At 34.4% G+C, this 16,773-nt stretch overlaps 1 protein-coding gene across 6 annotated transcripts; it reads right to left on the bottom strand.

Annotated features, from left to right (window-relative positions):
• Nucleotides 1-1,988: 1,988 nt before the first annotated feature.
• On the bottom strand, nucleotides 1,989-9,841 carry LOC18442674 (protein OSB1, mitochondrial). 6 transcript variants are annotated; one of them, XR_016046800.1, is made up of 7 exons: nucleotides 9,452-9,841; nucleotides 8,368-8,506; nucleotides 6,478-6,616; nucleotides 3,468-3,570; nucleotides 3,210-3,279; nucleotides 3,030-3,124; nucleotides 1,989-2,536 (listed from the first exon to the last, which is right to left on the bottom strand). XR_016046800.1 is itself a non-coding variant. In XM_088854826.1 (7 exons), the coding sequence occupies exons 3-7, from the start codon at nucleotides 8,379-8,381 to the stop codon at nucleotides 2,363-2,365; spliced, it is 525 nt and encodes a 174-aa protein (XP_088710952.1). In that variant the 5' UTR covers nucleotides 8,382-8,506; nucleotides 8,727-8,859; nucleotides 9,452-9,841; the 3' UTR covers nucleotides 1,989-2,362. The 6 variants fall into 6 exon arrangements, 4 of the variants coding, with proteins under 4 accessions (XP_088710952.1, XP_088710951.1, XP_020528125.2 ...); XM_088854826.1 differs by lacking the exon at nucleotides 3,210-3,279 and adding an exon at nucleotides 8,727-8,859; XR_016046798.1 differs by lacking the exon at nucleotides 8,368-8,506.
• Nucleotides 9,842-16,773: the final 6,932 nt, after the last annotated feature.

Here is a 16,773-nt window from a genome sequence, read left to right as displayed (position 1 = left end):
TGCATATGTTTATATGAGCTAGTAGGCTAATCTCATCTTTTCCCATATTATTTATTTTATTTGATTACAAATAGATACTAAAATAGATATTTTTCCTATATTTTTTTTCGTATTTTATTTGATTACAAATAGATAATAAAATAGATATTTTTCCAACCTTTAGATGAGACAAAAAAGAAAATCACTAGATGAGAACAAACATGTTTTTCCTTGATATTTTAGAAGTTCGCACTATTTTCATAAATGTCCTATGGGCCCCTTTGTAAGATGTGACCCAAACGATAGAGAGATCAAGGATTTTTTTTTTGTAAAGGTTGATTTTGTTTTCCACATAACCCTATTAAGTTTTAACCCGGACGAGTGCAATGTGCTCCAGCGGGAGTACATTGTACACCTTTATAAATAATCTAAAACCGCATACTAAAATGAAGAAAATTAAAGTATTATCGATATAATATAAAAAGAGTGAGCCAAAATGGCAACCTCAAATGATAGAAAATAGGTATACAAAACTGAGCCAGAATACCAACCCTTTGAATCTCCACTCGAAATAGTGGGTGATCATATACCTATTGCATATTTTTGGGTAACGATATACATAGCTAAAAGATTTTCTACTCCCTCGGGAGCCTACTATCTATTTCCCTCGGATAAGTACATGTTAGGGGTACTTTTTAGATCTCAAATTTTTAGGATGTGATTTCTACAACCCATCTCCCTCGGGTAAATACATGTTAGGGGTACTTTTTAGATCTCAATTTTTGAGGATGTGATTTCTACAACCCATAGAATAACCTCGACAAAGTTTTTTTCCAAAATAAGCTCTTTATGTGCCAGAAAAGATTAGTTCCTCAAGATTGAAAGCGTCTAATTTTTGAAGGGCTAGATTTAGGTTTCACAAAACTCAAAATTCAATTTTGTTATTTAAAAAATACGCATCTAGTAATTATTATGTGTTTCCCAAAAATTTAAACTATAACAATTATCCTAAATAGGTGTTTTGCGCGCGAGGGAATAGATGCACAACATATACTCCAGTGGGAGCATAGCATATGCAATCATATCCATGTATCTATATATACTATACTACATTATTAAGCCACGGTTAAAAAGTGGATATATTTGTGATTATATCTATATACCGAAGTGGCAGCACCAAGCCTTGCTTCACTTCAATCTAAGCCTAAAATCCGAAGACATTAGGCCGAAGGGAATCTGACGACCTTGGGAAAATACACAATCACAAAGGTTGAAAAATGAGAATTTTGTTAAGAAAAAAAAATGTTTATCATTAGTCTATTCCAAAATAAACATTAGGATCTATAAAATAAAAAGCTCATAGAACCCCCTCCAAGTTAGAATAGGACGTTTAACCCTCTTTTTACCTTTTTTATTGTCCAACATTTACCCCTCTTCTTTTCTCTAAACAATCCATTATATAACTAGAAATTGAGATGCCTCTTTTAACCTACATACAAAGGTCACGAGATGAGAGAGAGATTTTAACCTACTTATGAAGGTCACGAGATGAGAGAGAGACAGGGGTTCAAGGGAGAGTGATAAAGAGGAGGAGGAAAGGGTTGAGTGAGCTAGAGAAAGACAAAAGGTGGATTTTTCTAGGGTTTGGTCAATAGGATCACTAAATACAAATAAAAATAATAAATGTTATAATTTGAACGATAAAAAATTGTGTAAAGAGAGTCAAATATCTTTTTCTTTTTAACTTGAAGAGTCCATGAGTTGTCCACGATCTTGAGAGTTTATTTAATTGTAATCATGGCTTCTTTTGATTGAAGGGCAAGACTGGATTGCATGATGGTCAATTCCAATTTGAATTGGCAAAACCTACAATAATCACATCCAGTAACAAAAATGGTTTGCGTGAACTTTGAAATGGGCAACTCAACGCGCATTTAACACTTCGCCATCCATCTTGTTCTACATTGAATCTGAAAAACTGGACATGTAACCGAGAGAGAGAGACCATCTTCTCAAGGGTAGAATATTTCACTTCAAATGGCTTGAATAAAAATACATGGATTGTGATTGTAATTTCAAACGGATTATCCAGAGACAATGTGACTAGAATTTCAAACGGATTATCCAGATACAATGTGACTGCAATTTCAAACAGATTATCCAGGTACAATGTGTGGGTGAGAGAGAGAGAACCACCTCTGCTAAAAAGGGTGGGACAGCCTTCAGGAATCGCTCCACGCAATTCTATTTGTGTTTGCTTTGAACTTAGAACTTTGAAGCGCAATCTCCATTTGTATCTGACAATACTTTATCTCAATTCCAAAGCATCGTAACAATTATCTTATAAATTCTCCTGTAGTGACCATAATAACCACTTTCTCTCTCAGATGTTCCAATCAGAAAAGGCTGAATCATTGGTTCTCTGGTTTATCTCAAACTCAGCTTTTTGGAGGTCCAGACGCTGCAACTGAGATCTCACCCAGGGTGGGTCATTAGGCATGATTCTCAATTTTTCACGAGTGTTCTTGTGTACAAAATCCGCACCATTCCTATACTTCTGTTCATAAAAGGAGAAGAAATTTATTAGATTACCCACGAGAGATGAACAATTTAACATCTTACCGATATTCTTTGATTTAATTTCAAAATACCCATAGAAAAACACAAGATCTTGAGTTGGAATAGTTACAAATGGTAGAATGTTAAACAGTTAATCTTTTATGGAAACTTCGATAAATTTCCCTTAAAGAAATAATTTGGTTTCTGTGAATTCCTGATTGCTAGCAGAGAAAAATATTTTCCAGAAGGAGTACCAAAATCATATGTATTAAGGTATACAGTATTCTAAAAGAGCATCTACCACCTATTCTTGATGATTGATGGTGGAAATTGAGCATAATGCGACCCACCTGGCATTTCTCAGGTGCAGTTAATCTCCACCATCCACCATTAAGAGCAAATGGTGGATGCTCCCTTGTAGCGCTACATTATCATACTGCATTTAATTCTACTATATTTTTCCCTTTTATAATGGATCACTATGGCTATACCTTGCATCCCCTGTTATCCCACCATTCTGAGGGGTCAGCCAAAAACAATTGCCATAAATGCAGTCGTTCTCTATCCTTGTCTTGATCCTTCGCACCTAAAACACAACCCACAAGTATTCTTCGTAATCAGAAAAACAGGACTTCGAGAGATCGTGTTCTATTTATGCACATGGAGTTTACCATGATTTCCATTGTGTTGAAGAATGTTCCCAATTTTTTGGACATGACGTATTCCCTCCCTTTTTTTGCACTTCACAATGGGTATGGTTTGTTATTTGACAAAGGCAACAAAATATTGTAAAAAGCAAGAGTTAAAATTACTGATATTCTGTATATCCTAACTATATATGATAAACCAATCACATATTCAGAGAGAGAATATTATTCCATAGTTGAATGAAGTACCACATAAACATTTTAAGGCAGTAGGTAACTAACCTGAAGGCATTTTACTCTCTATTTTCGGCTCTAAATTCATGTCTTTGCGGTAGATTTCATCTTGAATGTCACGCTTAACAAAGTTTAGATCATTTACAAGGACCTGTGTCAACAGCATAATGTCATGAACAATTAACTGGTGCAGTTCCATGGCAATTCCATTATAGTAAGAAGCAAACGATTCCAGAAGGGAACTTACCAGGAGCAAAAATAACCATTTATGAAGAGAGGCAGCACCAAGACTGATGCATGAGACAGTCACTTTGCAATAAAGCCATTTCTAGGGTAAACTATATTATAATCCAAGGGCTGAACAACCACACCCCAGTCGTCAACACTGTCCATTGAAATAATAGACGGTGACAGAGAGAAAGATCAATGGAACACAACATGATCCCAGTGGGGGTTCCACACTCACTTCTCATCATTTCATCAGACGATCACGACCAATGGTTTTCCATAGTCATAAATCATGTACTTTCCAGTTTTGCGATGCAGTTAAATTTCATGCATTGGATTTTGTTGGTGAATATCTATTTCATAAAGTTCTACTCCCGTTGAATGTCTTGCAAGGAAGAAACATTTACATGTCAGAGTTTTCAAGTATGTCAGTGTATGTCTAGTTTTGTGCGAGAGTTCTAAGCCATCAAGGGCTGTGAGATGTGCTTTGCTGGAATATGCAATAGATAAAAAAGGACTTTGGTGTTGGATCCCGTAGTCATTCACTAAGTGGCTAAAAGTCAGATCAATTTCATTTCCAAAAGAGGTTTTCCTCATTCCGAGTTGTTTCTCTATTGCTATTGAGTTTTGACATATTCCATTTTTTTTAGACACATAAAAATCTGAACCAATTGGGGGGACAAAGCAGCAAATCAACACAAGCATCTAGAACCTCTAAAGACTTGTCGTAGAAGAACTCATAAAAACATACTGACAATAACAAAAAGAATGGCCGATTTATTGTCCTCTACCTTACAATGCAATCTGATTGAGGATTCTGAGAAGTGACAATAAGAACATTCTCCTAGTCTTTTGGTTCGCTCTGTCATTCAATCTCATTTTTTGCTCCTTTTCATTATGGTTTTAAATCCTCCTCAAGTCAATGACATGCCTTTGTTTCCCCTTATGTCCATGCAATAATGACCTCCTTATATAAAAAAGAATAAAGAGTAGAGAGTTCTAGCTGGTAGCCAGGCATGCAAAACCATAACTAGGACCATATACAAGTTCTAGCTGGTAAGGTACTACTTACGGTTAAAAAAAATTCGACAAAGGCTTGTCCTATAGGCAGTAACCAAGCGCTGCATGAGAGTACATAATAGCTGTGAGAATAAATTTTGCACAGTAGCAAAGCATAGCACTGTCTGGGTTTCTAGTATCTGTTAATGTAAATCGAGAATAGACCTTATATCTTCATGTGGTTATCCAACTTGCAAACTCCATCAAGCTACTTATTAAATTTTTCTCTAATCAGTAGACTAATTAGAGTGTTCTTAACTTCAACAAGCAACTAGAATTTGGTTAAAATTTTGAGTTACCAGGCAATTAACCTTCTAGCAGTTAATATTTGTGGGACATTCCACTTCCGGGAGGAAATAATTCAATGTGTCATAAGATGTAATCTTAGTTATGCGGGCAATCTTATTACCACTTCCATTCCCCCGTTGAATGATAATCTAATTGTAGTAAATGATGCCTCCACCATGTCTCATTCTAACATGATCTCACAATAGCTGTCTTTGATGGAAGATAATGTTAATTATGTCATATTTTCTGGGTGTGAGCATACATGCAAATAGAATGGGATGGGGTACATGTAGGATGCGGATCTAGGTTTTGACACACCAATAATGAGGTGGTAGTACACCTACGAGTGTGAAGTTCAGGATTCAAATGATGAAGTAGACCTTCCATATACAACAACATATAGGCCTTTAATATCACTAATACCAACCAAGAGTTATCTCCTGATGTACGCGTAACTTGCTTACACTTTCCCAGGATGACTTGTATTATTGTAATCCATCGTATAATGACATATATCAAAGAAATGCTGACTCGTAGCATTGTCCTGCCTTCCTTATCAAATCCTTGGTTAGTAAGATGTAACCTTACACTCAGCAGGCTATGGTAAAGTTGGTAACACAAAATAGGCCACATCTAGTTATTGTATCTTTTGGGAGACTAGCTTGTACATTAACATTGTAAGGAGCAAGATATCGATAAAAAGTTCAGCAGAGTAGAGGCTTTCTGGGCCTGTTTGCTACAAAACATGCTCCATGATGGACAAGTTGGTCCAGCCATTAAAAATTCATGCAATGCTCCAATTTGTGGAGATAACCTTACAACTCCTAACATTTCTTCATATTATGTCCTTCGTGAGAAAAAGAAACATAATGAAGTTTGAAATTACAATACTGAGAGAGAACATTAGCATGTTTTGTTGATCTTCCCTATTTGATTTCTTTGAGAAAACTGCAACTTTGTTTACGAAATGCAGAGTCACTTACCGTCTAGTTGTTTAATGTTCAATTTAAACTTTGAAGAAGGGTGCGACGTCTTGAGAGTTACAAGTACATTTGTCTACACTAGTGCACGTACATGTAATTAAAGGTATTTGTCATTTCAATCCTCAATGGTATTTTGGTCATTTGGACCTTATATATGCACACAAATGATCTACATTACATGATTACAACTCATTTTTGCATCTGGAATGCTCTGGTTTAGCACGATTAACTTCCAAAGAGTCTCAGATAAAAACCCATTTAAGGCATTTATTATTTTGAATCCTTTTCAAGATCAAACGTAGCCACTATAGATGACCTAATAATAGCTCACCAATGCGACCCATGAAACATATAACAGTTGGCAGTATATAGCAATTATTGGATGATTACACTAAGAGACAAATACACAATCATGAAGCTACAATAAATGACAACAAGAACCTCTCAGCTACAAAAATGAAATTCTTCATGCAAACAATTGTGCTTTAATGGCGATAAACCTTATATGATCTCTGGGAAAGACCCTGAGCATCATCCTTGGGGGAAGAAGTTAGATGACCAGAGACATATACAAGGTCCAAAGGCTGCAAATGCTGTAATGCTATTTCTGCCAGTTTAGCTCTCATCTCTAGAAGAATCCTGTTCAATGATTGGACATTTATATAGATAGTTAGGCTGGAGAATACTGACGAATTCAGAGAAGAAATCTCAAATAACTTAGACTGTAACTTGTGATAGAACAATTTATATAGAACAGCTTCTTACGATCCATGAACATAAAAAGATGGCCAACAAAAAAGAACCGTGAATTACAAAATGATGGGTATAAAAAAATCACATCTAGTAAGCATGAAACCCACATTTTCCCCAACAACTTTACGGAGGATTTAAACTTAAAATAGGATTCTTCAAATATAGTTCAAGAACAATAATGCAACTGAATGCCAATTCTCCTTGCTGACACAAGGCAGTTCTAAGAGCGATCTCAATGATAGTTAATGTTCAATTGCCATAATCTTTTTTTTATTTTTTTATTTTTTATTTTTAGAAATTTTTATTGATTATGGGCACATGTGCACATCCTATCCTAGCTCTCTTATCCATAGTTAATTGATGATTGCAATTTTAATGATTCTGCAACTCCCATATGAGGCCGATTTCGAAGTATCCAATTATGCTAGGTGTCCCTCTCATGACTCTTATAACACCCAAAACACTTCCATATAAAATGAGGACTCCAAGATCTCAACCATTCCTTCAATGAAAGCTTCATCAAAATTGACCCCACTTAATTTTTCTTCTCTGTTTACAAGTGACATTTTATTAGATTGAGAAAAAAGTACAACAAGCTACAACAAATTACAACATGCAGACAAGAATCTCAACTCTAAGGGACAGGAATGGTGTTCCCCAATGTTCAAGAAGAGGGAGGCAGTTGGGGTTCCCAACTGCCTAGGCAACCACTGCGTGTGTTTTTTTTTTTGGGTGGGTGGGTTCAAATTTCAAACCTATTTCTCTATTAACTAAAATTTACGTGTCTAAAAAAACAAAAAATTTGAAATTGCCTAAAATTTTACATCTATTGGCCATATAAGCCAAAATAAAAAGTCAAATAACACAAATGTACATCCATTTGCATTTCAAACATTTCTTCAAAGTTCAAAAGTAAAAGTTCAACACATTCCAAAGTTCCAACATTCAAAGCACTACATAATTTTACATCCATTAGCATCATAAATTAGAAACAAAGCCAAACATAGCCAAAAATATGGAACCGTAGAAATAAATGTTAAGCCAAACTTAAAAAATAAACACAAGAAAATGATAAAAAAAAAACACAACACAATACTCACAAAAAATATGAAACCCTAAACTTAGACAGTTAAATTTACTAACCTTCTGAAACAAATCAAAGTAGGCTTGAATTGGTCACTTTTGGTTGCCAAAAGCTCTCTTTTGCAACCTCTTTAAAACCAAAAAGGTTCTGGGTCGAATGCCTCTCGATTTCACATGAAATCGAAAACTTCAAATTCAAATTCGATACTTAAAAAAAAATTGGATTTTGAGCTAAATTTTTTTTTTTTGGTTGTCTAAGTTTTTGGGGGACCAAAGTACCCCCAAATACTATTTCCCCTCTTTTCAAGGGAGGAAGATGACGATTTTTGCCCTTTTGGCAAAAGGGCCCTGGGTGGGTACATGACGCGCCCAGGCGCTCGGCACCCGCATAGGCGGTGCCCTGGGTGACTAGTTGGCCACCCAAAGTCACCGTCCCACACTGGTCTACATAGGCCTAGTGTAATGCATGGGTGCAGTGATGCCTCCTATCCAAATGTTCAAAATGGCAACACCAAGCACATCTCAACCAAGTTCAAAGTGATAACAAAACCTACCAAAATAAAGGCATATAACAGAGACGGTGCACAATAGTCTCATCTACATTGCAACTTGGCCCACGAGGCCATCATACGTATTGACTGTTCAAAAGTTTCACTAAAACATAGGCAGCATCATTCATGTCAAACACAGCCCCTGGAGATGAATCAAAAGCTCAGTAACAGGTCTTTTTCTTTTTTGATATGATAATGAAAGGATTTATCAATTATTGTAAGAAAAAGACTAAAGAACGAGAATAAACTCCATGGGCAAGGCTCAAAAGTATATGAAGTAAATGAATATAGGCTTCAGGTGAATGGCAACGATTGTTTAGAAACTCATTCAAACTCTCAAAAGAGATTATGGATTGCTCAACTTATGCAGCTCATAATGACCTTGGAACCATTGTGTAGTTGTATCACGAGCGCATATTGACCTCTGAACTTTTATTATTTGTGATGTATCGAGACATCAATCACTTGTAAAAACACGCTTCTATCTTTTCTCCTCTGATTTAAAAAACAACAAATAAAAATTGAACTACTTGAGCTTCTTCTCCAATATGAAATATACGGAAGCTAAGCACTAATCTTTACAAAGAAGACGGATAGCGATGCATGGTCACACATATAAACATACACACGTACACATATACATAGAGAGAGAGAGAGAGAGAGTAATCTGAATTTTTTTTTTTCTTTTTCTAGAAGAGTATACTCCTTCTGGAACTGATTGTGGCCTTAAAAATACACCTAGAGAAACTGATCATTCAAATTCTTTTAAAATAATTGTAACAAACAATTCAATGCATCTCTATCGACAAAAAGTGGGCAATTGCAACAGGAATCACTCCTATCATGCCAATTGTCAATATGCATTCAAAATCAAAAGAACGGGAGGAAGCGAGAAATCCAACATCGATACATCAAAATTACCTGAATCAAATGCAATAGAAACTTCAACAATCTGTTAAATTTACCCCTTTTTCTTATCATTCTCCATAATCAGCAACCGGGACTAGCATAACTTCATAAAAAATAGCTGAAAAATGCCCTAAAATTACTGAGAATTAAAGAGAATAAACAAACACATTAAAGTTACCATATCATACGGTTGGATTTTCCAGAGCATTCGACTCCAATTTTAGTGAAGACGCCTTTCCCCGAAGGTGACTTCTGGACAGGAACGCCAATGGTTCCTATAAAATTAGCCGAATTCCGAAGCCCTTTCTCGCATTTTATCACAGTGGGGCGCTGGAATTTCAGGGCTTGCTGATACACCAGGCTAGTTTCCTCAACATGGTTAGAGTGAGAAATTTTTGAGTGAGAAACAAAGGAAGAAGAAAAAGAAGAAATTGGTACAAGTGATGAAGGAATTAGGGTTAGGGTTTTGGGGAGAAGAAGTGAGGAGGGTTTGGGTTTAAGTAGGCATTGCATCGCTTCAACGCATGACTTCTTTGCATCACAGTGAAGCCCTGCTGCTCTCTCTCCCTTCGCTCTCTCAAACGAAGGCCTTAAGAAATGCGTCACAGTCGGGGGACGTGTTTCTACATTTGCGTCCCCTGAGGCATATAACATCATCTTTAAGATGGATGCATCTAAAGGACGCAGTTAGCATGCGGACCACGGACTCACATGTAGAAATACGAGCTCCTCAATAATTTATTTTTAAAATACAAATTGATCCTAACTTTAAGGAAATATATAGTTTTTAACATCAAAATTATTAATTTGTAAAAATAAATAAATTTTAAAAATTAAAAATGATAAGTTTTTAGAGAAATATTTGAACCGTTGATTTTACTTTTTCTTTGAAGGACTATGACTTAATGGACCCGGTTTCTATGCTGCCAAGCCTGCATATGTAGAAATGCGGGCCTATTAATAAATCTATTTTTGAGATGGATTCTTGGACCTAATTTTTTAGGATATGTAAACTTTAATATAGAGATGATGAATATGAAAAAATAAGTAAATTTTAAAAACTAGAAATACTAATTTTAGTAAGAAAACAATTTGTCCGTTAGTTTCCATTGTTTTTAGATGAAACACCTACTTGTATCCATCTTCACAATGGATGCTTTACACTCTATGGACCGCATAGGTAGTCATGTGGTCCACCCCGTACGAAACAATTTTCCTTATTTAAGGGACCCAGTTTTGGTGGAAGGTGTAGATCTCTGGCCCGCATAGTAACGGCTACGGGCTTGGCCGCACCAAACAATTTTCTGCATCTAAAAAAAAGTAAAAAACTAAAGGTCTACGTACTTTCTTCATGGAAATTATTGTTTTTAGTTTTTTAAATTTTATTTGTTTTTACAGGATATTAGATTATATATTCGGTCAAATTCAATTCCTAAATTTGTCTCAAGGATTTATTTTTAATAGGGGATTCATTTCTATATATGAGTTCTAGGACTCAAATAAACTTTGTCTTTATTTATATATATAATGAGATCATTTACGTCAGAATTATTATTGACTATTAGATGTGAAATCCCAATGGTTGAGCATATGTTGTGACTGTTAGATGTGAAATGTAATGGTTGAACATATATTATGGACTACGTATAAAATACAAAATAAAATGGAAAAAGTTTATATAAGATTGCAACCTTATAATGTAAAGCTACGAATGCACCTCAAAAATCCATCGAAAAAGGTAGTTTTAACATTGAAAAACCCTTTGATTGATCATCTCGATATCGAGATGTATGACCATGAAAAATAAAAAGATTTTACGTCTCAAAAATAGTGCATTTTACAACATATTATCTATACCGTTCATTTTCAAAAATTTCATATGTTTATAGATATACTTGATTTTAACCATTTTTGAAATTTAAAATTTTATAATTAGATATAAAAATAGATTTTTAGATAATCCTAAGATCATTTTACATCAAAATTATATACCATGATAAAATTTGAAGGCGCACCTTACCTCTACAGCTGCGGATGCATTTGTATGCCAACTGCACTCAAATAAAATATATCAGATTCTACATTAAATAGCAAAGTTTGATTGTAACCTCTTTTTTGTAAATAAATAATAATAATAATAATAAGCTTTATTCTAATATGATGGTGGTTTCCACTTCATTCGTATAATGATGTTCCATTTTTTAACTCTCTGTAGAGCTTGTTCCCTCTGTTTCCAAGGTGAATTTGTTATTACTTTTTTGCTTGGCATGTGAGAATGGATCGGTGGCTTTCTATGTGATGCATTCCAGAGCAAGAAAACTAAAAGATGAGATAAAAACAAAATATATTAGATAGCAAAAAAATAAAAATAAATAAATAAGGGAAATCTCTCAACTCCAAGTAGGAAGAATCTCTCAACTCTTATATAAAACTCAAATTCAGGATTCAACCGGCCTCATTGAGGGTATGACCCTTAATAGAGTAAGATGACAGGCTAGAACTCCTATAGCCAACCCCAATTAGTTAAAAAAAGGCTTTGACCATGATGAAAGACTCAACTAATAATTTATCGGAATGATCATCATTTGGTGATATTTATAGGCTAATTCCAGTGAGTATGCATTTATGAGAGAGATGTTCCTAGAAAGAAATTCAAAAATTTCTTAGGGTTTTCTAGAGAGAAATTATCTAGAAATTTCGTGAGGCCGTAGTTTATCATTGTTCTAGGTTTCTGTAGAATCTTTGAGATTTCTCTTTTTGGATTTAGGGATCTACGATTTGCTGGAGAAGAGTTTTCCTTGCAGATTTCTCATCACATTTAAATCACATGAAGGGTTGATGAGTTTAGAATGGTTTTTTTATTCCACACCAATGTACATGTGAAATGAAAATGTATATTGTCTTCATGATTTTTATAGGTGTATACTATAGTTGATATGTATAGGAATTGTAGGTGTAGTATCTTGAATTTTATGATAAGTCTGAGTATGTTACAGGTGCATGTGATTTATTTTTATTTTATTATCTGTATTTGTCTATTTAAGACAAGTTTGTAGATTAATATTGATTAATGGACACTGCGTCTCTTCAGGGAAACCCAAAACTCTTCACATGGTATCAGAGCCAGATTCATATTCGTTGTGTTCATTTATGTATGATCGAGTTTGTTTAATATGCTAGTCGATCCTATTCTTTTTATGTATGATCGAGTTTGTTATTATGTTACTCGATCATGTATGTCTATCTGCACGATGTTGAATTGGTCTTGGATTATGCACTGATTTATGTTGGCTTCTCCAAGTACCATTTTGTTTTATCATCCATCTAGACTGTTTTTATCTCTGGAGAAGATTTGAAGTTTTTATTTTTTGCTCAAATGTACTCTATTTGAGCCTTCTATTTCTAAGGATTATTGATTTGTCATTACTTCAGCCTGCCATATTATGTTGCTCTTTTGTGTTTGTTGATCGAGCAATCTGAGCATGGCAACTACTGTTTCTACTAGTCACATTATGCACCTGAAGATTCAACTCTCGTTTTCGCAACTTGGTGTTCAAACTTCAGCTGCTCTTTCTCATAGCATCTTAAGTGAGGGAGAGTGTGAAAGGTAGGTGTAGGATCTTGTATTTTATGGTAAGTATATTATAGCTATATGTGATTCGTTTCTATTTTTGTCATCTGTATTTGTTTATTTAAGACAAGCTTGTATATTCATAATGATTAATGGATACTAAGTCTCTTCAAAGAAACCGGAGACTCTTCACAGTACTTAGGTTTGGGTTTCTAAATGACTATGGAGTGATTCTAAGGCAGTTTCCTTTTTGCATTAAGTTGATAGGAACTGGACTTGAGATGTGGCATTGTATATATATGAATTTATCAATTGTTAACCACTCAAGCCCAGACTAATTTAACTAAAAAATTAATTTATTTTTTTTATTTTTTTAAATCAATGGGAAAACCCATTTTAAAATTTTTAACCATTCTTTTCAGTTTTTTTTTATTTGAAAAAATTGTTGAAATATCGTGGGTGGAATAGGGGCTGAGTAATATTATTTTGAAGGAATAAATAAATTATTATGGAGGAATAAATAAAATCTGATGAAGGATGGGAGGACCTTCCTATTTATTACTGTGGAAGAATAAATACAATATGATGAAGGATGAGGACCTTCCTGTTTTCAAGGAACACATGACTACAAAGAGTTTTATACATCTACCACTATTTCCTTAATATATTCTTCTATCCGGGACTAAAAAACCAAGAATTCTCTCTTTATTAAAAAATTGACAAAAATACTAATTTAAAAATAGAAAAAGTTTATATAAGGATGTTACCTTATAATGTAGAATTACGGATGCACCTAACAAATCCATCGGAAAAGGTAGTTTTAATGTTGACCCCCTTTGATTGATCATCTCGACATCGAGATGTATGACTATGAAAAATAAAAAGATTTTAAGTCTCAGAAATAGTACATTTTACAATATATTATTTTACACCGTCTATTTTCAAGATTTTCATATGTTTATAGATCTACTTGATTTTAACCATTTTTTAAATTTAAAATTTTATAATTAAATATAAAAATCGATTTTGAGATAATCTTAAGAACGTTTTACAACCAATTATATACCATGATAAAATTTGAAGGTGCACCTTACCTCTACACCTACGGATGCATCCGTATGCCAACTGCAACCTTTAAAAATATATTAATTTAAAGGAATAAACTTTCTATACTTCCCCTATCTTGTATAAGTTACATATTTTTTTCCCCATCGAATTGTCCAATTTAAATGAGCGGTTGAGCACATGCCTTAAAATGTCACAAGTCAATTATTGTGTGTTTGATTTAGATGTGATGTATTAGAGTATTCTATTTCAATATTTTTTACAAATCATATGACTATGAAATTTGGTATGTGCCATCGTCTCAATGTAATGCACCTAAAAAAATATCAAAAATTTATTTTTAAAAAATAAAATAACCAAATTACTCCTAAAATTTTTAGGGGTATTTTAGTCATTTTATTTTATCATGAAATTTTTTTTTATATATTTTTTGCAGGTGCGATTTCAAAAGAGGAGTGAACGGTGTCAAAATGATTTATAAAAAAATTAAAAATAAAACGATGTATAAGCGTGACCTTTCGATTGGTGCCATCTCAGCCCATCCATTTAGATGAGACGGCCGGATGGGGGGAAATACATGAACTTGTATAGAAAGATTTTACTAACTGATATCTTCAATCTAAAAATACTAAAAAAAGTACTAAATGCCATTTATGTAAATCGGCCAAAAATGGACAAAAAATTTATTGTTTGAAGCTCTTATTGATCACGAGTACCTCACTGCCCATGCAAAACCAAGAAGCAAGATGATACAATAACCACTAAATTCTGAGACTTTTTATTTTTTTTAAGGCCATTTTTTTAAAGTAATTAACGGTTTTCGAATGTGTCAAATAAAAACCTAGACCGGTAGCTGAAGTTCAAGTGGTGCTACCACCACGACCTCAACATCACAAGACTTCCGATAAAAAGAGATCAACTCTTTCTTCTTTTTTTTCATTTATAATAAATTAAAGCAAGCCGAAAGATTTTCTACTCCCGTGCGAGTATATTATTCATTTAATCCCTCAGGCAAAACACATGCTATGTATATTTTTTGGATGTCAAATTTTGAGGATGTCATCTACAACCCATAGAATAATCTTAGCAAAAAAAAAAAATTCAAAATAATATATATTAGAAAAAACTTATGCCTCACCATCCAAGTTTTTGAAGGGCTAGATATAAGTAATATATAACTTGGAAATTCAAATATTTTCTTTTAAAAATAACTATCTAGTAATTTCTAGGGAAGCCCATCGAAAAGGAGGCTTTTTAGACAATCTCCTCCTACACAAGTTCTTTTTAACAATTTTTACCCCAAATTTAACTTTTTTAGCAAATACTTACAAGTCAAAAAGTCATATATATATATATATATATATATTTAATGAAATGTTCATATCATACAGCCAAACATTGATATGGGCTCTTTCAGTACCAAACTGCTGGACCCTACCAAACTGTCGGACCAAATGCAACAACGGCCAGACCCCTAACAATCCCGAGCCAAAGTGCTGGACCGCCCCCATTTTGTGCTGGACCGCATGCTTTCTAAAAGCCCAAAGTGTCGGACCGCTCCTATTTTGTGCCAAACCGAATGGTTTCCAGAAGCCCAAAGTGCCGGACCACCCTATTTTGTGCCGGAATGCAAGCTTTTCAGAAGCCCAAAGTGCCGAACCGCCCCTATTTTTTGCCAGACGTACGCTTTCCAACAACCCAAAGTGTCAAAAATGCCGTTATTTTATGTCAGACTGCATGATTTTCACATCAATGTCTGGATGTATGGGTATGTGTATTTTCATTAAAAGATAAATGTGCCTTTTTGACTTGAGGGTATTTGCTAGAAAAGTTAAATTTGAGATAAAAGTTGTTAAAAAAAACTTGGTTGGGGAAAGTTATCTAAAAAATCTAATTTTAGGGGGTTGTGTAATTTTCTCTAATTTCTACATGGTTCCCAAATTTTAGATTAAAAAAAGAAGAAAAATTAAGTAAATATATGTTTTAGTTTATGTTATTATCAAAATACCGAATGCTTTCCATTATTACTAATATGTCTATTTTTTAGACTTCATAACAATTTAAAAAAAAAAAAAAACAGAATTGCCTATTTTTATTTGTCAAAAACTGAAATGACGTCAATTTTCGATTTTAAAAAACCAAAAAATTTAAATTTTTTAGTTTTCCAACAACAAAATTTTTTTCTTTCCTATTTTGTCCCTACCTCTCTCTCTCTCTACCAGTCAGATAAGCTTCATGGGCGGTTACCGCCCATTATTTCTTGTGGGTCCGTATTTTGTCCCTACCTCTCTCCCTACCACTAAACCCCCATCCATGGTTACCAGGTACCTCCTATTTGTTGACTCTCCTGCAAAGAGGACCCTACCTTGGCCCCACACTCTCAGCAAGAATATCATAATCGTCACCGGATGCCCCAACTGCTACCCATAAGTGAATCGATCACTACCCCAACTTGTACACAGTTTGAATTGGATTGGGATCATTGATACCCTTTGGGTATGTCAATCACTCTCTCTACCGAATCGGAAGGAGCCATGGATTGCTAAAGCCATTAGCAATGGACCTCCTGATACAGATGCATAGCTATAGAACAAAAGAACTCGCCCCCTTTTATCTACAGAATAAATGCCCAAATGTATCAATCTCTGTACCCCAAAAGCAATAGGGGAATAGCATAGCCACTTTGTTCAGTAACCCAAAACCCAATTTTTGAATTGCCTCCTTCTTCGAGCTCATGCTCAAATTAGATTGAACCTTTTTTAAGAACACCAAGAGGAACAGTGAAAAGAATGAAATCACGTAGACCGGTTTCTCGGTGGAAGAGAGAGAGGCAGAGAGAATACGCATAGGACCTGCCAGAGAGA

The sequence above is a fragment of the Amborella trichopoda genome, chromosome 13, assembly GCF_054954075.1.
Source record: "Amborella trichopoda isolate Santa Cruz 75 chromosome 13, AtrichopodaSantaCruz75HAP2 v2.0, whole genome shotgun sequence".
In the NCBI taxonomy this organism is placed as follows: domain Eukaryota; kingdom Viridiplantae; phylum Streptophyta; class Magnoliopsida; order Amborellales; family Amborellaceae; genus Amborella; species Amborella trichopoda.
Note: the sequence above shows the minus strand (reverse complement) of the source record. Positions and strands in the feature narration are given on the sequence as shown.